Here is a 23,084-nt window from a genome sequence, read left to right on the forward strand (position 1 = left end):
ATACTAGTAACCATTTTCTTGCCAAAGTCAAATTTCTAGAACTTTCTGAAGTTATCTCGTATCTAAAACAGTCCTCCAAAGTGGAAGTAGTGGTAGTGAATTAAGATCGGCATAGTAATATTGTAATAAACCATGTTCACAACATGAGAACATTGGATGAAACATGCTGATGTTGAAGGTACAATATTGAAGCTTTGACCTTCATTTAAACTGACTTAAATCTGTAAAGAATGAAGACTAAAGGAATAATATTGCATGCGTAAGTGTTAATTGCGGTCTCTTTATTTCAGTCACTGCTGTACCTTGAATTCTGTCTTATGTGACGGGAGTGCTTGAGTCATTTCGGGAAACATAATAGCGTTTGATGAAAATATATTCAAATAAATTATAGGCATAAAAAATGCAACTTTTATCGTTGCAGTAGTGGGAGTGGTAGTTCAGAAGGGACAAATGTTTAATTCGAGAACACTCGTCGTCATACATATTTCCAACCCACATGTTTATTGATGATAAACAAATCTTCGTATTTATTGAGTGATGTCCATGTCAAATGGCAACAGTTACGAGAATAGCAGTTCAGGCCGGGATGGGGGTCGCCTGGAAAGCAATGCTCTCGATGCCGCACTCGTTGGTCCCCCTCAGGATCTTGAAGTAGCCGGCGTCTCCCCAGTCGCCGCCCCAGCTGTTCTTGACGATCCAATACTTCTCTCCAGAGGCCTCGTCCACTCCGTATCCCACCAGCAGCACCGAGTGGCTCACGGACTGCACAGTGTGTGACACAGACATTTAACCACTAACAAATAAATTATTCGTAATTACCTGACATTGCCAGTAGGAGAGTGATCTCTCTATCATTGTAAAAACGCTTCCAAAATAGAAGTTTCATTGCCCAGATCGCAGTTGATACATACCCTGATCATTAGTTTCAGTGGAGTTATACTGCCATCTTCAGGTAATGGGATACATGAATTGTAAAGCACCTATGTGTGGTATATTTCCATCTGGCCATTGAAAACATGGAGCTAAACTCACAAAAAGACAGTCTCATGCAACAGAAAGTACACTAAAATGGAAGCCATAACTATATCAGCAAGTCACAAAGGTTTCATATACACTGTGTGATCAAAAGTATCCGGACACCCCCAAAACATACGTTTTTCATATTAGCTGCGTTGTGCTCCCAGGTACTCCATATCAGCGACTTCAGTGGTCATTAAACATCGAGAGAGCAGAACGGGGCGCTCCGTGGAACTCACGGACTTTGAACGTGGTCAGGTAATTAGGTGTCACTTGTGTCATATGCTTGTACGCGAGATTTCCACACTCCTATACATCCCTAGGTCCACTGTTTCCCAAGTAATAGTGAAGTGGAAACCTGAAGCGACACGTACAGCACAAAAGCGTACAGACCGATCTCGTCTGTTGACTGACAGAGAGCGCCGACAGTTGAAGAGGGTCGTAATGTGTAATAGGTAGACATCTATCGAGACCATCACACAGGAATTCCAAACTGCATCAGGATCCACTGCAAGTATTATGATAGTTAGGCGGGAGGTGAGAAAACTCTGATTTCATGGTCGAGCGGCTGTTCATAAGCCACACATCACGCCGGTAAGCCAAACGACGCCTCGCTTGGTGTAAGGAGCGTAAAAATTGGACGACTGAACAGTGAGAAAACGTTGTGTAGAGTGTCGAATCACGGCAGACAATGTGGCGATCCGATGACAGGGTGTGGGTAAGGCTATGCCCGGTGAATGTCATCTGCCAGCGCGTGTAGTGCCAACAGTAAAATTTGGAGGCGGTGGTGTTATGGTGTGGTCGTGTTTTTCATGGAGGGGGCTTGCACCTCATGGTGTTTTGCGTGGCACTGTCACAGCACAGGCCTACAGTAATGTTTTAAGCACCTTCTTGCTTCTCAGCGTTGAATAGCAATTGGGGGATGGCAATTTCATCTTTCAACACGATCGAGCGCCTGTTCCTGCACGGCCTGTGGCGGAGTGGTTACACGACAATAACATCCCTGTAATGGACTGGCCTGCACAGCGTCCTGACCTGAATGCTATAGACCACCTTTGGGATACTTTGGAACGCCGACGTCATGCCAGGCCTCACCGATCGACATCGATACCTCTCCTCAGTGCAGCACTCCGTGATGAATGGGCTGCCATTCCCCAAGAAACCTTCGAGCACCTGATTTAACGTATTCCTGCGAAAGTGGAAGCTGTCATGAAAGTTAAGTGTGGGCCAACACCATATTGACTTCCAGCATTACCGATGGAGGGCGCCACGAACTTGTAAGTCATTTTCAGCCAGGTGTCCGAATACTTTTGATCACATAGTGTGCATCAGATAGAGCGCATCCTCTATTATCAGATGCGCATATGCTGACAGCCGGTTATCAACATACACACATCTGACTGCAACGGACGTGCTTTATCTGATGTATCTGACACCTCTGTGCCTTGCTGATACAGTCATGACTTTCACTTTAGTGTACTTAGTGTTGCATGAGAGTGTCTTTCCTATGAGTTTACCTCCATTTTTTCAATGGCCGGATGAGAATATACCACACATAGGGACATCATAGTTCAAGTATCTGAAGACCTGAAGATGGCAGTATAACTTCACTGAAACTAGTAATCACGATATATACCAACTGCGGTCTGGGTATTAAAACTTCTGTTTTGGTCGCCATTTCACATAACTAAGTTATTCGTATTTGCTTATAGTATTTTGGTTCCTTCCATGCAACTAAAAATGCTTAACTTTTCAGTGCTAGGGTTCATAGACAAATAAATTGTTTTGAACGTTTTCATGGTCACCTTTTACTGTAAATACTATTTCTTCGTAAAATCCACGGTTGTGATTTCGGCCATGCGGCCATTACCAAATGGAGAACAGTGAAAATTGTGCTGCCGTACATACCAAAACTTGCAAAAATATCTGACACGCATATATGTCATCATCCGTTTAATACTAAACGTATGGACCATATGATGACATACATAAACTTCAGATATCTTTTAAAGTTTTGAATGTACTGAAGCATAATTTTCTCAATCGTCCACTTGATAATGGCCACGCGGCCACAATCAGAATAGTGTATTTCATGAATAAATAGTTTTTGTTGTAAATGGCAACCATAACGTCTTATAAGTAATATTAAGAATAGTGTGTTCTTTTTTTTTATGCCTCTCTTCCGCACTCGCAGTTTTACGAGTAGTGTGAGGGATATTATGTTTTTAGTAATTGTAATAAAGTCTTATTTGGACCAGAGGCCTTTTTCTTTATTTAAAAGGTCCTCTGTGATCTCTGTAACAACTATAGCTTTGCTTATAAATCGTTTTAACAAGGTCATATACAGTTTTCATGTTTAGTTTTATACTCACATGTTTTGGCCCCTACAGTAGTTCTACATGTTCTTTTACACACAGATGTTATATTTTTAGCACACTACAATGCACTGGCACACAATATCTTCTCGTTTTCATGTTACTATTAATCCACATTCACTTCATGTACTTTGTGTGATTTGTATTATCGCGCGTCTTTTATTTTCTTTTTGTGGTTGTGGCAGAGTCTGCTATTCCTCTTTTTTTTTTTTGTTCCTATGGGACCAAACTTCTGAGGTCATCGGTTTCTAGGCTCACACACTACTTAATCTAACTTAAACTAACTTACGCTAAGGACAACACAGGCACCCATGCCCGAGAGAGGACTCGAACCTCCAACGGGGGCAGCCGTACGAACCGTGGCAACGCGCCTGAGACCGCGTGGGGTAGAGGCTATTCCCCCGTTTGTGTTTAGAAACACACAGGAGAGTGGTAGACACTGCACATCCACAAAAACATCCATTTAAACAAAAGGTTTCAGATGTCATTAGATCGATTTATAAGCAAGGCCACGATTGTTACAGTGTCCATTGAAGTCTCTTTCAGTAAAAACGAGAAGCATATGGTCCAGACAAGACTATTATAGTCGCAAAAGACGGAATAGTACCAATGTAACTTAAAATGCGTTTTCATTTCGACGCACGGGTTTCGTTAAATTACTTTAAACGTCGTTGGTGTAGAATCAAACATTGGTTTGTGTTGTGGATTTGCAAGACAGCCACCCCACTATGACAGGAAGCCGAAAGGCACGCGTTTAAGCTCACGCAGGCTGGCGTGAGGTCTGGAACATGACAAGGAATTGAGACTAGCAAAAATAGTACGTATCTGTTGGAATACTTAACTTTAATCCATAATTGGTGAACATCGCTCTTGACGGTACATGTTTTACAGCATCAATAGTAACTGGTAATGGCGCCTTGCTAGGTCGTAGCAGATGACGTAGCTGAAGGCTATGCTAACTATCGTCTCTGCAAATGAGAGCGTAATTTGTCAGTGAACCATCGCTAGCAAAGTCGGCTGTACAACTGGGGCCAGTGCTAGGAAGTCTCTCTAGACCTGCCGTATGGCGGCGCTCGGTCTGCAATCACTGATAGTGGCGACACGCGGGTCCGACGTATACTAACGGACCGCGGCCGATTTAAAGGCTACCACCTAGCAAGTGTGGTGTCTGGCGGTGACACCACAGTTTGGTTGAATATTCAAGAACAGTTCGTTCAATAAGTTCTAGATGTATGATGAATTACTGCATTTTCGTCTGCTTTCCGTTTATGCCAGGAAATGTTATCTGCTTGCATATTTTTCAAGTATTCTTGTAGTTGCCTCTGGTCTTTTTGACCTTGTTTCACGTTCACTTGCAGCACTACCCATTTCATCTTGTAACATCTGAGTAAATGTTTTATTACTCCACAAATCGAACCACAGACCCGGCCATAGAGAAAACTACACGACCTGCTCGAAAGTACCTAGACACCTGTTAGAGGATATTAATGTCGGGTGTGTCTACCATTGAACTCTGCTGGTGGAATGGCAGCCCATTCATCCTCAAGACCCGAAACCAGAGAAGGAGTCAAGCTGGACGCTGGAGTCTTGAGCTAAGTCGACATCCTAACCAACCCCAAAGGTATTTCTTTGGGTTCAGGTTGCAGCTCTGGAGAGGCCAGCCGATTTCAAGGTATTATTGTCCACAAACCAATACCTCACAGATGTTGCTTTACGATGCAGTGCATTATCATGCTGATACAATCATTGCCTCCGAACTGTTGCTCTACTGTAAACAGGACGCACTACTGGAAAATGTGATCACATCCTTCCGCTTTTAGCGTTTTCTTAACTGCAAGAAGGAATCGACATTCTAACCTCGAAAACTACCCCCATACCATAATACCATCTCCACCACACTTCCCTGTTGGCACTACGCATGATGGCAGGTAACGTTCTCCAAGCATTCGCTACACCCAACCTATTCATCGAATTGCTACAAGGTATAGCGTGATTCATCACTGCAAATCACTCGTTTTCAGTCATCCTCTATCCAGTGGCTTCGCTATATACACCATCTCAAGCGTCGCTTAACACTGACCACAGAAATGCGTGACTTAACATGAGTTTCTCCACCACTGTACCACGTTCATTTTAACTCCATAAACATACCCACTTCGGAACTGAAAAGTGATTCCCTCGGCTGATTTCATGTGGTTTTTTTACCCTACCCCTGTCCGTTAGTACACGAGGTCTACCTCCTCTTGATTTAGCTGTGGCTCGTCGTTAATACACTCCTGGAAATGGAAAAAAGAACACATTGACACCGGTGTGTCAGACCCACCATACTTGCTCTGGACACTGCGAGAGGGCTGTACAAGCAATGATCACACGCACGGCACAGCGGACACACCAGGAACCGCGGTGTTGGCCGTCGAATGGCGCTAGCTGCGCAGCATTTGTGCACCGCCGCCGTCAGTGTCAGCCAGTTTGCCGTGGCATACGGAGCTCCATCGCAGTCTTTAACACTGGTAGCATGCCGCGACAGCGTGGACGTGAACCGTATGTGCAGTTGACGGACTTTGAGCGAGGGCGTATAGTGGGCATGCGGGAGGCCGGGTGGACGTACCGCCGAATTGCTCAACACGTGGGGCGTGAGGTCTCCACAGTACATCGATGTTGTCGCCAGTGGTCGGTGGAAGGTGCACGTGCCCGTCGACCTGGGACCGGACCGCAGCGACGCACGGATGCAGGGCCAAGACCGTAGGATCCTACACAGTGCCGTAGGGGACCGCACCGCCACTTCCCAGCAAATTAGGGACACTGTTGCTCCTGGGGGTATCGGCGAGGACCATTCGCAACCGTCTCCATGAAGCTGGGCTACGGTCCCGCACACCGTTAGGCCGTCTTCCGCTCACGCCCCAACATCGTGCAGCCCGCCTACAGTGGTGTCGCGACAGGCGTGAATGGAGGGACGAATGGAGACGTGTCGTCTTCAGCGATGAGAGTCGCCTTGGTGCCTTGGTGCCAATGATCGTCGTATGCGTGTTTGGCGCCGTGCAGGTGAGCGCCACAATCAGGACTGCATACGACCGAGGCACACAGGGCCAACACCCGGCATCATGGTGTGGGGAGCGATCTCCTACACTGGCCGTACACCACTGGTGATCGTCGAGGGGACACTGAATAGTGCACGGTACATCCAAACCGTCATCGAACCCATCGTTCTACCATTCCTAGACCGGCAAGGGAACTTGCTGTTCCAACAGGACAATGCACGTGCGCATGTATCCCGTGCCATCCAACGTGCTCTAGAAGATGTAAGTCAACTACCCTGGCCAGCACGATCTCCGGATCTGTCCCCCATTGAGCATGTTTGGGACTGGATGAAGCGTCGTCTCACGCGGTCTGCACGTCCAGCACGAACGCTGGTCCAACTGAGGCGCCAGGTGGAAATGGCATGGCAAGCCGTTCCACAGGACTACATCCAGCATCTCTACGATCGTCTCCATGGGAGAATAGCAGCCTGCATTGCTGCGAAAGGTGGATATACACTGTACTAGTGCCGACATTGTGCATGCTCTGTTGCCTGTGTCTATGTGCCTGTGGTTCTGTCAGTGTGATCATGTGATGTATCTGACCCCAGGAATGTGTCAATAAAGTTTCCCCTTCCTGGGACAATGAAGTCACGGTGTTCTTATTTCAATTTCCAGGAGTGTATTTCCGCTTCCCAATCAGAAATAGCTTACTTCGGCACTTTAGAAGAGTTTAAATGTCCCGATTAATTTTTAACTCGGGTGACATCTAGTGACTAGTGCACGTTTGAAGTCACTGAGCCTTCCTGAGCCGGCCGCTGTGACCGAGTGGTTCTAGGCGCTTCAGTCCGAAACCGCACTCCTGCTACAGTCGCAGGTTCGAATACTGCCTCGGGCATGGACGTGTGTGATGTTCTTAGGTTAGTTAGGTTTAAGTAGTTCTAAGGTCTAGGGGACTGATGACCTCAAATGTTAAGTCCATAGTGCTCAGAGCCATTTGAATCATTTGAGCCGTCCTGACCTACCCATCTTGCTGTTCCTGCTTCTAATACCACCGCCTCCACATCTAGTGGCCGACTCCTAATTACATATGGGTGTTTGAAGCCCTTCATATTTCTTAATGCACTAGAACAATTTTTCACCTCCAGTTCTGCATCCCTTAACAAAATTATCTCTGACAACCTTAGATAACATATTGCATTAATGGAACGATCCGTTATTTGACAACTGTCAAAAAGTAACACGACATTTCCATAGAAGGTAAATATTGACCTATATAACAACGCAGTAAATAAAAATAATTATGATTCAAGATGATGTATGGACGTCACTCTATCTAGACGTAAGTATAATATAAGATAAAAATCTTATAGAACAGTTACATAGACGTAGAATTAAACGCTTCTTAAATGTAATGTTTTGACGCCTCTGTAACTGAATGATAAATAATTACTCAGCATTTTCGGTTTGTTGCCATATGGCAACACTATGATCTTGCCAATGTAAACATAACCATTTTCCACATGGGCGGATTCAGTACAATGCTGTTTATTACTTTTATTTCGTAGACATAGCGTCAATTCCAGCTTCATGCTTCTACGATGGCATACATTCAGCGGCAATTAGGAATATTCCTGAAGAAAGTGACGATTCGAAATCGGGCAATACCGACAGTGAAGAAGTATTTGCATATGATTCAGAGGATGAAAGTGATGGACGTAATAGTCCTCATGGAACTTCGCTATAGTCGTTTCTGAGACTGACGATGACAGTGAAGGAGAACAAGAAGAAGAGGAAAAGGAACAAGAAGAGGAAGAACATGACGAAAATAATGTGTTACACTAAAAGGACATTGTAGCGGCAGCAGAAAATAGTGCTCCAAAACCAAATAAAAGGTCTGTACATGCATGTAGTTGGAAGAACTGCCGGAAAGTACTAGTCATGCCAGAATGGACTGTTACACTTGACATCCCTTCTCGTGTGAGAATATTTTCCTATGTTTCTTGGAAGCCAAATGTTGGACATTATTGTTGAGGAGTCAAACAGATTATCCGTTCAAAAAAATTCTGCAAAAGGGCTGAAACTTGACAGACAAGAATTAGAAATTGGATAGGAATGGTGTTCTTTATGTCTGTGATTAGACTCCCTTCTACTAGAGATTACTGGAATCTTGAGACTAGAGTTCCCATTGTAGCTGATACAATGCGTATACATCGCTTTGAACAAATAAAAAGTAACATACATTTTGCTGATAATTTGAGAACAATACCCAAAGGAGAGCCAGGGTATGATCCTATATACAAAATTAGAAGCCTTATTGACCATACTGTTTATAAGTGTAAAGTGCTTCCGAAGCCGGAAATTTCAGCCTTGACGAGCAGATTATACCATTCAATGAAACAGTACAATGCAAAAAAAAAAAAAAAATGAGATGGGGCTACAAAATGTTTGTACTATCTGATGTGAATGGTTTAGTATACAACTTTGAACTGTATATTGGCAGAAGTAACCAAAATGAACATCTTCCTGATAATGGAGCAAGTGGAATTGTTGTGCTAAGGCTAGCTGGTGTAATACCTGAGCACAAAAACTGTAAAATATTTTTTGATAACTGGTTCTGTAGTTTAGATCTGCTAATGAAACTGACAGAGAGAGGAATCTGCAGCTTAGGCACTGTTCGTTCAAATCGTGTAAAGGCATGTGTGTACGACTTTGAAAAGAAAATGAAGAGATCTGGAAGAGATGCAACAGATTAAGGCAGTGTTCTATGGGGAATATGCAGTTTCTAATGTAAAGTGGCATGATAACACTTGTGTGATATTACTCAGCAATTTTGTGGGAGCAAATCCAATGACTGAAGTGGAAAGATTTGACTAGAAGTTAAAGAAGTCAGTCAAGGTGTCTTGCCCCAGGGCAGTAATTGAGTATTATCAGTACATGGGAGGTGTAGATCTTGTGGATTCAGTTCTAGCATTGTATAGGACCAGATACGTTCCAAAAAATGTTATCACAGAGTATTTTTTCATATTCTAGACCTGATGGTAGTGAATGCATGGTTTCTTTACAGAACAGATGCACTATCAAGTGGAATGCATTGGAAAAGCACGCTTGCTTTAGTTGAGTTCAAGAAGGCCGTGGGTAGAGGTTTGTTGTTCCAGGGGAAAAGTGAGACAAGGAAGCAAGGAATACCTAAAAGTAATTCTATTGAGAGAGCTACACGGCGAAGAAGAAGAAAGGACCAACAGCTGCACTGCCTGAAAAAGATATGTGGCTAGATGGCATAGGACATTTGCCTATTACAGATATCAAAGGAAGGTGTAAAGTTCCATCATGCAATGAAATTTCGAGATTGAAGTATTTGAGATGCAAAGTACATTTATGTTTCACTGCATATAATAACTGTTTTTTTGAAATTTCACACTGAGTGATGAAATGAGGTATCGACCTGTTGAATAATATTACAAAATATTTTTTTGAAAACAGAAAAGTAGCAGTTTTTCACCAAAAACTATTCATAAATGTGTGTAGAATCACATTTGTGTGTCTTTCTTAAGTCATTTTACACATGTATGTAAATGAAAGTGTAGTGAGTCTTGTGGGAAGTGTGACATACACATGGTGTTACCATATGGCAACCATCCTAAATCATTGAATAAATCAAAATTACATCAAAATTTCTATGTTTAACCTATTACACAGTATTTTGTGTGTCAGACCCTACCCCCCAGATATGTATTTATTGAAATTGGTTTCCTAGGGGAAAAAAAGAGTCATGCAATAGAGAGTTAAACACGTGGTACTGAATTCTCCCAACTCAGACTGATATTCCTGTACATGGAATTATATTTGAACTTGATACCTATTTTGTCATCGCGAATGACTAGTTTGCGTATTAATTACAACAAAAATTATTCTATACTTATATATTAGGTACACTGAAAAAGTAATGTATTGAAGGTCCGTTTCTTTTTCTGTACAGTTCTGACGAAGCTGATTTGTCGTGGTGACTGTTAAATAGTTTCTTTCATTTTGTTCACAAGCTGCCACACCTTATAAACTTATTTCTTTTTAAGGCGAGAGAATCACGGTCTTTCTCGACTGTAATTTTGTCCAAAAAGCCATTCTGCATTCATAATGAAACATTTTTATAAATCTTTTCATCCCCTATTTCACCGCATTAGTGGCTGAATTTCCAGAACTCTGAGGCATGAGGCATGTATTTTTTTTTTTATTTCTAACCGAGAATTCAAAGATCACTTCTCATAGATATAGCTTTAGAAATGTCTTAGTAGTTATTTAATAGTGATTCATTTTCAAAAATATCACCCACAATTTCACCACCCTTGGGGTTGAATTTCCAAAAATTCTGGAACGTATTTTTTATAATTTCTGTCCGAGATATCAGATACTAATTTTCGTATTTCTAGCTTCAAAATTATCGTAATAGCGACATATTTCCAAAAAACATTTCATCCCCTGCTTCGCCATCTTGGGGGTGGAATTTCGAAAACTCTGTTGTTAAACGATGCCCATAGTGTAAGTTCAACGTTCTCTCCAAATTTTAAGTTTCTATCTTTAGCGGTCTGGGCTGTGCGATGATGAGTCTAGTAGTCAGGACGTTTCCTTTTATGTATAAAAAGTACCAGATTATTGAGAAAAATACCCTGTGTAGAAAGAATAGTATATAATTCTCTCTATAACGTTATCTCTGTTGACTACATGTAAAAATAACTATATTACTTTTGTTTTTGTACTTCCGCTGTTCTGAACCTATACTGTGCACAGTAAATTGTATGTGATTAACATGTATAAGTTTATTTGTAAGTGGACTACAAGAAAATCGTAAATAAGAGCTTTTTTTCCAAATTCGCCGTGAACTCTATATCAAGACCGATCATTACTTATAATATTGCTTTCGTTTATACAGGGTGAACATAATAAAACCGGCAGACTGCAGGTACGAATTCCTGACTGGAAATGGAGAGAAAATGGTCCTATGAACATGTATCCGGAAATGTGTCGTTGCCCAGTAGATGACGCTGATGAATGAAATAAACCTGTCCCTGCAGTTCGTCGGTTTTATTAGTATATTACAGTATATTACAGTAAAGGCAACAGAATAATGCAGCAGCTCACACATCGAAAACATAACGGACAAATTACATTACACACGAAAAACGCACTTGAAATGGAAAGCATGCCCAAAAACGCTTCGTGCAAAAGACAAATAAGAAGAAAGATTTGACTGGTAGCAGAAAAACGTTATTTTATAAACAGAAGATACCACCTTACCCCAGAAATATTTTGTAAAAAGGAAGTTAACTGCGACATTAATAGGGTAAGGGCGTCAACGTCAACTACTCACCACGAGTGGGTTGAAGTCAGACCTGGTGGTGGACTTGACGTGCTTATAGACGCCACTCGTGTAGGCCCGGAAGTCGTCGTAGACCATGAAGTCCACAGAGAGTGGACCGTTCTGTATCAGCGCCTCCTGCATCAGCACCTCGTTACAGCCACCGTAGTAGCCTGCAAACGAAACACAAACTAAGTTCCCCAAACTCTCCGCAACAATATACAGGCTGTTTCGAAAATTTTCATACCATTTCACAATAGCATAATTACTATATGAATGAAGACAGTAATTTTTGGTGATTTTTAACTTATGTGTAGTGTGTTGCGACACACTCCAGCGGTGGCAAACGGTTGTCGTCATATCTGGATCGGACTGACTACATCTTAGCGAGCCTTTGAGGCTATAAAAATATTTCTATATAAAGTAATTAATATTAACTATAATGTATTTGCGATTGTATATGTGTTACGAGGGCGGACAAGAGATACCAAACAAACAGTCTTCGCACATATTATAAAAGTAGATGTATTTATATATGTATGTACCATATGTCCTCCTAAACCACTGGATCCATTGCAGTCTAGCTTGGTTCACATAAAACTTACTGTCTGGAAAGAACCGATGTGGACGTAAGAACCACCTACCACTTAAAAGGGTGAGTGAGTGGGATGAAAAAGAAGCCTAGCTCACGGCGTGCAAATAGCCAGACTACATTCATCCAGTATTTGAGACTTACAGCGCTTAGTGAGTTGCAACAAACTTTACACATAAGTTCAAACCTTCAGGATGCTTTTTGTCGCTGACGTCCCCCACAAAATGGTGAAAGGTAAAATGTCTATCGCTATTCGTGTAGTAAAACGGCCGCATCAGGCATAACCTTTCAGTGTATTTCTTCTTTACTACTAACTGTATTTGCAACATAAGTTTTGGACAGTATTCACATATAACACTAAATGTACTTGCAAAAATGTATCATTGTACGACACATAGTTCATGACTTCATAAACACTGAGAAGCGTGAAAAACTGCCGCATTATATATGACGCTTTGATTTATTATTTCTTTACTACTAACTCTATATTCACAACACGTTTGGTAGACAATATCTACGTGTACCACTGAATTTACCTGCAAAGTTGTATCATTGTAAGTCATAGTTCAGGAGATATGAAGCCATAAATGTGTATGCACCTCAATGTCGCGTCAATACGTCACTGTACGGTGAAATTCGCTAGAGATATAGTTGAAATATACGTACAAATACATGTGAAATGTGTTAAACATAAGTGAAATATATGTGACATGTGCATACACTGACAAAGCCACGGGTAAAAAGGGACAGATGGGCAGAGAGAAAGAGAGAGGCAGGAGGAGATGGACAGTGAGGTTGGATGTGAACAGAGAGAGGGTGAGGATTAAATGGATAGAGTGTGGGAAGAGGAAGATGGTCAGGGACAGGGGTGAGGAAAAGATGGAGAGAGAGAGAGGGGAGGAGACGGATTTAGAGGGGGAAGGAGGACATGGATTTAAAGAGGAGCCATGGGATGGACAAAGGAGAAGATGTACTGTGGAGGGGGGGGGACGAGGAGATGGACTTACGGGGGAGAGGAGGAAATAGAAAGCAGAGCAGGAAATGGATACAGAGGTGGAAAGAGGGGATGGATAGAGGGAGGAGTACAGAAGTACAGAAGGTGGAGTACCAGATGAACAGAGAGGGACAGGAGAAGATGGACAGAGAGTGGGGATGCAGGAGGTGGACATATTGGGTGAGAAGAAATGGAAACAGAGGATGAGAGATAGAGAGAATGGGAACTAGAGCATGGACTCACAGAAGATGCGAATAAATACATAGCCGGGCAACGCCGGACAGTCAGCTAATTGCCCATACATTTTACCCATGGTGATTGCTATTAAATCAGAAGTTGGCAGTTTTCGCCAAGGTGCGTTTTCCATTGTGAGGGACCTCTTCCCTGTGCCTACTGTGAAAAATCCTTTGCGCATAGATACACTACAGAGGTGCCAGAGAAACGATCCTGACCTTTAGAGGAGGACAATGTTAGCTAGCCAACCTAACTTTGCAGCCTGCCCAAAATTGTGCAAATTAGCACTCTTGGGTTGGCTATAAAAGTGGGGCATTTCGTGCATCGGACGTTTTCTCCGTAACACGAGTCGTTAAATTACTGTTACAGCAATAGCTCTGCCTTACTGGGACCCGTCTTCTTCCACCATCAAGGCGTATAACCATTGCTGGTACAGTCAGTCTCCAGAGCATATGGTCCCACTTCAGATGCCATGTGAAGGCGGTTTCATAGAGTGCTACAATCACGAAGACGTCGCTCTAATACTACTGTCCGCTAGTTATGACAATCAAACAATCCGAAATTATGATGGCCACTAGTGTTTGAGACGCTAACTGGACCATTGTCGTCGCCATGTCGCCGCTAGGGTAATCTACTTCGTTCTGCTGCCGTGTACCGTCGCTAGACAGTATCTCTTTTGCTCACCCTCAATTACATGTTTCATTTGTTCCTCTTGCAAGTTTTCTCTAATCATTTATGTGTGTAGTTTTTCTTGACTGACTGGGCGTTGTAATCACTATCTTGTATTCCGGTACTTTTGCCACAGTACCTTTTCACCTTGTCTGAGTTTCATTGTTCACATAATTGTGTTTTCTTTTCAAATAACATCTATTTCAGTAAAGTTATGCTATTCCCTTCTGTCAGTAATCTATCATCACGCCGCACGTGCACATACAACACTGTGATACTCCACTCCAAGAATGAATCCACAAAACTCAGCCTGTTGTTGTTTATCCACATCAGGGGCTTATATGGCCTGAAAAATATACGTTGCCGCGAAACACATCAGGCTGACACAGGGTGAATGGTTAATTTTCGACCGGAATGACAAATAGACTACTGTATAATGCCCTCAAAACTCTTTTCAGTGCGCTCCACATCTTGAACGAGCACGCGGGGGTGACCAGCAATTTTCCCCTTTCACAAATAACCAGTGTCATGAAGCTGATGGAGCCATCGCCGAATGCTTTGAACTGTAGCAGGTGCACTGCTGTACTCACGACCAAAATAATGCAGCACAGCTGTTACTGAATCGGACCTGTGTAAACGAAGAACACAAAGCACCTTTTGTTACTCTGTTACCTACATTTCGACGCGAAGCACACTGTTTAAAGGAGAAGTGAGGAAACAAGGTATTTGAGCCAACAACACTGAACGGCAACTTACAACTGGTGCCAAGATAAACTACTTTCGATCCACAAGTCATAATTTAAGCACGTTTCTGTCTTCATTCGTGTGAAAAACATCATCGTAAAACAGAAATGTATTGAAGCATCCTGTACTAAATGGGCATTATTGTGATCCTGCAGACTGAGAGACAGTTTCTTGCTCTTTGCTCACCATAGTGCGAGTGTTTTGCAAACAGCTAGGTACTTCTGCATGTAGCGCCAGATTTGTATTCTTTTGTATGGCTGCCGAAATGAATAGGAGAGAGTGAAAAACGCTTTTCTTGCACAAAGGCTACTTCTGTAGCACTACGCGAACCGTCTAGTTAGTCGAATATTAACAGCGTCACATGACGCCACACAGTTCGTTATAAAACTGAGAACTCGTCACAAGCAGATGATAAAAAGCCGTGTGGCGACCACTGTTCCCCACCATCGTCCCTCTCGCCCTTGTGATTGCTTTGCTACGGCCCTCCGTGATTTCCGTCCCTGTGTCAATCTCTTCATCTCAGAGCAGCACCTGCATTCAACACCGTCTATTATATGCTGTATATATTCCAGTTTTTGCCTACAGATCTCTAGTACCATGCGAGTTATTCATTGATTACTTATCACATACCGTATCACCCTGCCCCTTTTTCTTACAGATGTTTTCCAAATGTTTCTCTCCTCGCCAATTGTCCAGAGAACATCCCGATCTATCATCATTTCGTCTAACTTTCAACATACTTCTACAGCACATCTCAAATGCTTCGGTTATTCTCGTTTCTGATTTTTCTACAGTCCATGGTTCACATCTACATGTTGCTGTCTCCAAAAGTACGTTTTCTGAATTTTCTTCCTCAAATTAAGAACAATGTTTGATACTCGTGGACTTCCCTGTAAGGAGTGACCTCTTTGGCTGTGCTAGTCTGATTTCTGTGTCCTCCTCGGTTCGTCCGTCACGTGTTACTTTGTTTTCAAGCTAGCATAATTTCTGCACCTCATCTGCTTCGTGGACCCCAGTTTTGATAAGTTTCTCGCTATTCTCATTTCTGCTATTCCTCGTCTTATCCCTCGTTCTAGTCATTGCTTTCCTCACCGGATCTGCGCAGACCCACATCTTTTCTCACTCCTTTTCAGTGTCCTCTTTTTTTTTCAATTTTCTCCCGTCCACTCACTTCCACAGACTTATCTGTTCCGCTTGAACGTGCTGTAAAACACCGTTCTCAAAGTTTAAGAGTTGTATAATACGAGAGATCACACTGTATGTATTCTGAGCAGCTGAGTTACGACACGGACGAGTTAACGTCGAACATACTTCTACAGCACATCTCAAATGCTTCGGTTATTTTCGTTTCTGATTTTTCTACAGTCCATGGTTCACATCTACATGTTGCTGTCTCCAAAAGTACGTTTTCTGAATTTTCTTCCTCAAATTAAGAACAATGTTTGATACTCGTGGACTTCCCTGTAAGGAGTGCCCTCTTTGGCTGTGCTAGTCTGATTTCTGTGTCCTCCTCGGTTCGTCCGTCACGTCACAAGCCAGACTGAAGATGGATCTGGAAGAAAATCAGGACACTGTCCTTTTCAAAGGAACAATCCCTGCAATTGCCTTAAATGGTTTAGGGAAAGAAAGAAAAATCTGCACATAGACATCCCACTGGAAATCTGAACAGCCGCCCCCCGGCTGAGGGAATCTGGTGGAGAAGATGCAGTGAATGGCGGTCGCATTACTTGTCAGGTTCCATCCGGTCTCAGCACGTCAGGCACATGCAGCCTCCACGAGAGAAATGATACAAATAATATCCCGTGCGATGTAATGATGCAGGAAAAGGGGATATTTCATAAAAGACAGAGATACATAAAATACCCTCCTGATAAGGTAGCTTGTACAGTGTCCGTATACACAAAAAGGATTGCTCACCGCCGATGAATTCGTAGGCGGACGAGTAGTGACGTGTACAGGTGACGTTTGTGGAACATTCCGTGTTGCTGCCGACATATGGGCTGCACGACTCCTCCACAAGACCGTAATCCTGCATGAAGGAGAAAAAACATTAACGTAATTACAGCACCTAAAATCTTATTGCACAAACATCATTTTAGGCCAGAAAAAGGCGACAAATCTGTTAGGCAACACACATCCTAGAGACAGGCCGTAACTTCAAATTTCGTGGCATCAAACAGTTGCTTCACACACGACGTAAAGGCCTGGCCCATGGACCTCGTGGAGAAACTATAAATTCAATATATGCAAATAAGATCAAGACAGAAACAAGATACTAAGTGAAGTAACGAAATTTAAGATGAAACATTTTCTCAGCAATTTCATCAATCGGATGACTAACTACCCACAGCACAAATATATTTTTATGTGGTAGTAATTAACTATGTTTAGTAAATATGTAATTCACCTACTGTAAACTATTAATTTATGGAGAACAGAAAGTATTTTCAAGCAGTTTCAATATTTTTGTTCATGCCAAAACATCAACGGAACTCCTATTCGACTTCATATGCAATGTTAAAGTGTCAGGATTGGCGAGGAAGGGAAAGCAGTGGGCACCCGTTGAGATGAAGAAGTTAAACATTTTATAAGGGAATGGAGATTTAATACAGTGAAAATGGCAGGCCTAGAGAAGCCGCTGAAACTGAATGGACTGCCACCCAAGAGAGCAGGAGAGGAGAGCCTCTAGTCGGGTCGGAAGCTGCCAGCAGAAGAGAACGGATGGCGTGTCCGCTCCCAGCGGCTCCACCCCACGTGACCACCTCCAACCCTCCCTATCGGACAGCCAAATTGTAGACGTGCACTTCGGTAGAATTACCTCGACAACAACAAGTGAGTTTAGCTGTGAGGGTAACATCGATAAGCCAAACTGTTGTACATGCGGTGAAGTACCCATCTAGCGACGTTCCATGTTCAACATTTGTCATCCGCTTTTGGGGTATTTACCGTCATTTGCAACACCAAAGTGTCTTATAACAAATTACTCCTCTGCGTGTTGTCACATCGCTTCTGGGATTTTTAAATTTTAATAAGAATCACGCTGTATAGTGCCTTGAATGAATGTGGTAATTTTTATTAATACTGTCATTTGTGGTTACGTAGCCATCTTGAAGAAACCGACCTCTGGCGTGCAACAAAGCCCTTCGTGACTGCTGTCACAACAAGCGTATTGGCCGATATCTGAGGTAGTGGTCTCAGACTGAAACTTCCTGGCATATTAAAAATGTGTGCCAGATCGAACCCGAGACATTTCTTTCTTCTAGGAGTGCTAGCTTTACAAGGTTATCAGGAGAACTCCTGTGAAATTTAGGAGGTCGGAGAAGAGGTACTGATGGAAGTACAGCTGTGAGGGTGGGTCGTGAGTTGTACTTACTGGGTGAGTCGTGAAACGTGCTAGAGTAGCTCTCGCACTTTCCCGTGAAAGACAAAGGTCCCAGGTTCAAGCCCACGTTCAGCCCAGAGTTTTAATCTACTAGGAAGTTTAAAATCAGTGCACACACAACTGCACAGTGAAAATTCATTCTGGTCCCAGACTATATGGGAAACACTATCCTAAGGCGCTGCGACTTTTGGTATTGTTAGTGTTCAGCGAAGGATCAGTGTGACAGTAATATTCATCAATTTAGGACTGGTAAGAAACCTGTGAGTATAATGTACCTTGCCATATCTGCCTGCAACGAGGTAGGAGAACCCTCCGGAGCAGCCCTGGTCGAGCGGGCTGCAGCTGACCACGTCCTGCGGCGAGAATACGGGCTGCTGCGTGCTGTTGGTCTGGATGCGGATGCGTGCCTCCAGCATGCCGGCCGCGGAGAATGCAAAGCAGCTGCCGCAGTTACCTTGGTTTCTGCAAAATAAAGACGCTCTCACTGTGCGACACTTCAGCAACAACGGGTTAGGCTCAGGCAGAATTTTTGCTTTGAGAGGTTGCTTTTCTTTTCATAATTACCGTACTGTGTTGTTATTTACGGTACCTGATGTGTGTAAATTTTATATGTGAAAATTATAGTGCTAAGGGCAAAGAGCAAACATTTCCCGTGTAATTCAGTGAAGAGAAAGCGAGAAAGAGTTTAAATAGTGTAGGAGTGACGTTACGGAGAAATGCTAAGGAATGGCGTGTGAATTTTTGTGGAAAACGATTTGAAAATACATGAGGTCAATTAAGTTCTATGGAAGAGTGTATGGAATAAAGCCCAAATGGTATACAATCAAGGAGTACTGACCAGGTGAAAATTCCTCAGTCAGTATTAAATTATAACTGGTTTATGTATTCCCACAGTTTAGAAAACTGTAAGTTACAAAACAGATAAGGAAGTTTACCGTTTCAGATCATAAGGTATCCGTAATTTAACGTACGAACTATGTTTCTTTGATTTTTGTTTATGTTTTCGTTAATGTGTGCACCAACTATGAAAATCTGAATTATCAATGGCATACTCTTGTCTCTTTCTCTCTTTCTGTCTTTTTTCTGTGTGTGTGTGTGTGTGTGTGTGTTCAAAAGTGGTTCAAATGGCTCTAAGCACTATGGGACTTAACATCATCAGTCATCAGTCCCCTAGACTTAGAACTACTTAAACCTAACTAACCTAAGGACATCACACACATGCATGCCCGAGGCAAGATTCGAACCTGTGACCGTAGCAGCAGCGCGGGTATGGACTGAAGCGCCTAGAACCGCTCGGCCACAGTGGTGTGTGTGTGTGTGTGTGTGTGTGTGTGTGTGTGTGTGTGTGTAGGTTATGAGCCCTGAACCAACGATGATGTAAAGATGCATTACTAGTAAAAAGCATTTTTTTTAATCTGGAGATCTGACTATGGAAGGACGTTGTCAAAAGTAGCAAATCAGATAGGAGGTCAATTTCAACTTACGACAGAATCAACCGGGTGCCTGATAAATAGCAGGACGTTGTTAAAAGCAGTCACACATAAAGAAAAGGAGATTAATTCCATTTGACGATAGAATTTATCACGTGCTTGCTTTGGGGAAGCATCTGAATACCCTGTGCGCACAACGGCAAACCTTTTACTGTGTTTCGTAATATTTGCCTAGCACAGTAAATTTCTTTCACCTATTTTACGTTCACTCTAAGAAGACTCTAGCTAAGCTGATGGTAGTGACTGAAATCGATATAAACTGACTGACATCGACCGGTGTTTACTTATTTATGGTCGCTGCTAGCTCAAAGTATCAGACAGTGCGGTATTTAATACGCCTGAGTCTACGAAAGCAGAAGCGAAACGCTGAGTTAACGACCACTGAAATGCTATATGTAATAGAGTTTGAAATAACCTTAATTACTGATTGCAGACGCATGAAGATGGATGCTAACCAGCCCGAGAAAGTCTACTTACAAAGTTCCGAGGACCATCTTGATATGATTACTACTATCCCTTACGTATCGTTCCAGTAGGGACCGGGAGGACAAGGTTAGATTAATTACAGCGCTCACAGAGAGATTTACAAACAGTGATCCTTTCTGCGCTCTATACGTGAATGGAGCGGGAGGAAGCCCTAACAACTGGTACAGTGGGAAAAAGTCTATTATGCACTTCATAATGATTTTCAGAGTATGATTGCAGATGTAGACGTCAACAGCGGATGTTTCAACATTTGTACAACTTTCTGACTCCACAATGAAGTGGAATGTAGGTTTCGAAAATTCCAATCAGATTAAAACTGTGCCTGATCGAGATTCAAGTCCAGAAACTTTCCTTTCAGGGGCATTGCCCTTACTGGCTGAGCTAGCCATGCACGACTCAGGACTCACGCTCACAGCTGCGCTTCGGCCAGTACCTCCATCACTTTACCGCCATTCACACTAACTCTCCTGCTTACACGGAAGACCTTTCCTGCCACGAAAGAGATCGCGGAGAAATGGCTTATGGATTATATTTTCAGAATGAATATTTCACTCAACTGCGAAGTATGATCTGTAATTAATGGCAATACTGAGAGTTGCTGTCTGGCACCCAGTTTAATCTCCTGGGTATTTTCAAAACATACTGAGTGATCGGATACCAATAAACAATTCATCATATGCGATCTTTACTAGTCTTTCATCTAACACATTGCCAGTCAACATAAGAAGACTGGAAGTTAAACTAAACCATTGACTGTCCTTCATCACCGTTCTTAGTGGCTTTGTAGCGTTCAACTTAGCAGCACACGCTAGTTGGTCAGGATTAGGCTCACCTGACTGGAGACACGTAGTTGACTCCGTCGACGTCCCTCCAGTCCCACTGCCTGGGCAGGTAGGAGGCGCGTCGCTTCAGCTCCGCCGTCACAGGTGCGGGCTCCGGCCTCTCTGCCAGCCACGTACTGCAAAAAGAATATACACCCGCCCGCTGTCACTCGTGTTCACTGCATCGTCTATTCAACTAGTGTTAGCACTCTTATCTTGCTTTTATAAGAGAAGCCGACTTCGTATGGGTAGTACCAAGCATATAAGGCCGGGCCACTTTATTAAAATTGACAGAACAACGTTAACTCTAAATTGTAGTATTACTTAAATGATTTAATCATCACAGGTCAGAAAAGTTCTCATAAATTACGACTTCGTCGGCAAATATCGTCTTAGTTCAACTAACTGACACGAAATATGTATAAATTGTACACAAAAACCTTCCTCGTGAAACAGTCTGTCTGCGTGAAAACCATACCTACAGAAACTCCTGAGATTAGCCTAAACACACAAAAAGCAAAACGCGGCGGGCGTCTTTATAGATGCGTATACAGGGTGATCCATCGACTGTGACCGGATCAAACATCTCACGAAAAAAGCGTCAAACGAAAAAACTACAAAGAACGAAACTTGTCTAGCTTGAAGGGAGAAACCAGATGGCGCTATGGTTGGCCCGCTAGATGGCGCTGCCATAGGTCAAAAGGATATCAACTGAGTTTTTTTAAATAGGAACCCCTATTTTTATTACATATTAGTGTAGTACGTAAAGAAATATGAATGTTTTACTTCGACCACTTTTTTCGCTTTGTGGTAGATGACGCTGTAATAGTCACAAACATATGGCTCACAATTTTAGACGAACAGTTGATAACAGGTAGGTCTTTTAAATTAAAAAACAGAACGTAGGTACGTTTCCCTGCCTCCCTTCTCCCCCCTCCCCGAGTCCTTATGCATTCCCCTCCTCTGACTTTCCCCACTCCCTGTCACGTCTGCCCAGCGCCCGCCCCCCCCCCCCCCCTCTTATGGGTCGTCGTCCTCCATCGGCTCCTCTCCCCCCTCCCCCCCCACTTCGTTTTTTCCTCTCCTTCCCCCCCCCTCCTTTCCCTTTCCCGTCATCTGTCCAGGTTCCCCCCCCCCCCCCATCTGCCCTCGGCTATGGTATATCATATAAATTTTTTAGTTCAGTATTCAAGTGAATGTTCAGTGTTGTTTGTCTTTCCAAAGTGTTTCGAACAGAAACTATGCTGTCGCTGGGTGTAAATTTTATATCTCTTGCGAACAGAAACCAGACTGTCGCCGTGTTTTTCTTGTTTTTTAATTGTACGTCTGCTTCTTATGTATTTTATTAGCATCATCAACCCTTTGTTTATGTTTTAAGTTCCACGATTTTCCGCCATTTTACATTTAAGTCACCGATTTTATCCCCCGTTTTTATTATTTACTATCTTCATCTTTTTAAAACAAGTTCTGTAGGCTGAAGAGCGGCGTAATAAGTTGCTGCCAGCCCGCCCCCTCGGGGGGGGGGGGGGGGGGGGGAATCGAAACTCAATAAAGGATAAAAAAAGTAGGTACGTTTGAACAACTTATTTCGGTTGTTTCAATGTGATACATGTACCTTTATGAACTTTTCATTTCTGAGAACGCATGCTGTTACAGCGTGATTACCTGTAAATACCACATTAATGCAATAAATGCTCAAAATTATGTCCGTCAACCACAATGCATTTGGCAATACGTGTAACGACATTCCTCTCAACAGCGAGTAGTTCGCCTTCTGTAATGTTCGCACATGCATTGGCAATCCGCTGACGCAAGTTGTCAGGCGTTTTCGGTGGATCACGATAGCAAATATCCTTCAACTTTCCCCACAGAAAGATATCCGGGGACATCAGAGCCGCTTCAACCGCACGCGA

At 42.9% G+C, this 23,084-nt stretch overlaps 1 protein-coding gene across 1 annotated transcript in view; it reads right to left on the reverse strand.

Annotated features, from left to right (window-relative positions):
- Positions 1–281: 281 nt before the first annotated feature.
- LOC126181654 (dipeptidyl peptidase 1-like) overlaps positions 282–23,084 on the reverse strand; it is a 53,723-nt gene continuing 30,920 nt past the window's right edge. The window contains exons 5-9 of the mRNA XM_049924788.1: positions 21,183–21,308; positions 18,650–18,836; positions 16,910–17,021; positions 11,772–11,932; positions 282–762 (exon numbers count right to left, since the gene is read on the reverse strand). Of these exons, the coding sequence (XP_049780745.1) occupies positions 577–762; positions 11,772–11,932; positions 16,910–17,021; positions 18,650–18,836; positions 21,183–21,308 (772 nt within the window). The 3' untranslated portion in view covers positions 282–576. The remainder of the gene's footprint in view (positions 763–11,771; positions 11,933–16,909; positions 17,022–18,649; positions 18,837–21,182; positions 21,309–23,084) is intronic.

This window comes from Schistocerca cancellata, chromosome 1 (genome assembly GCF_023864275.1).
Source record: "Schistocerca cancellata isolate TAMUIC-IGC-003103 chromosome 1, iqSchCanc2.1, whole genome shotgun sequence".
NCBI classification, from domain to species: Eukaryota; Metazoa; Arthropoda; class Insecta; order Orthoptera; family Acrididae; genus Schistocerca; species Schistocerca cancellata.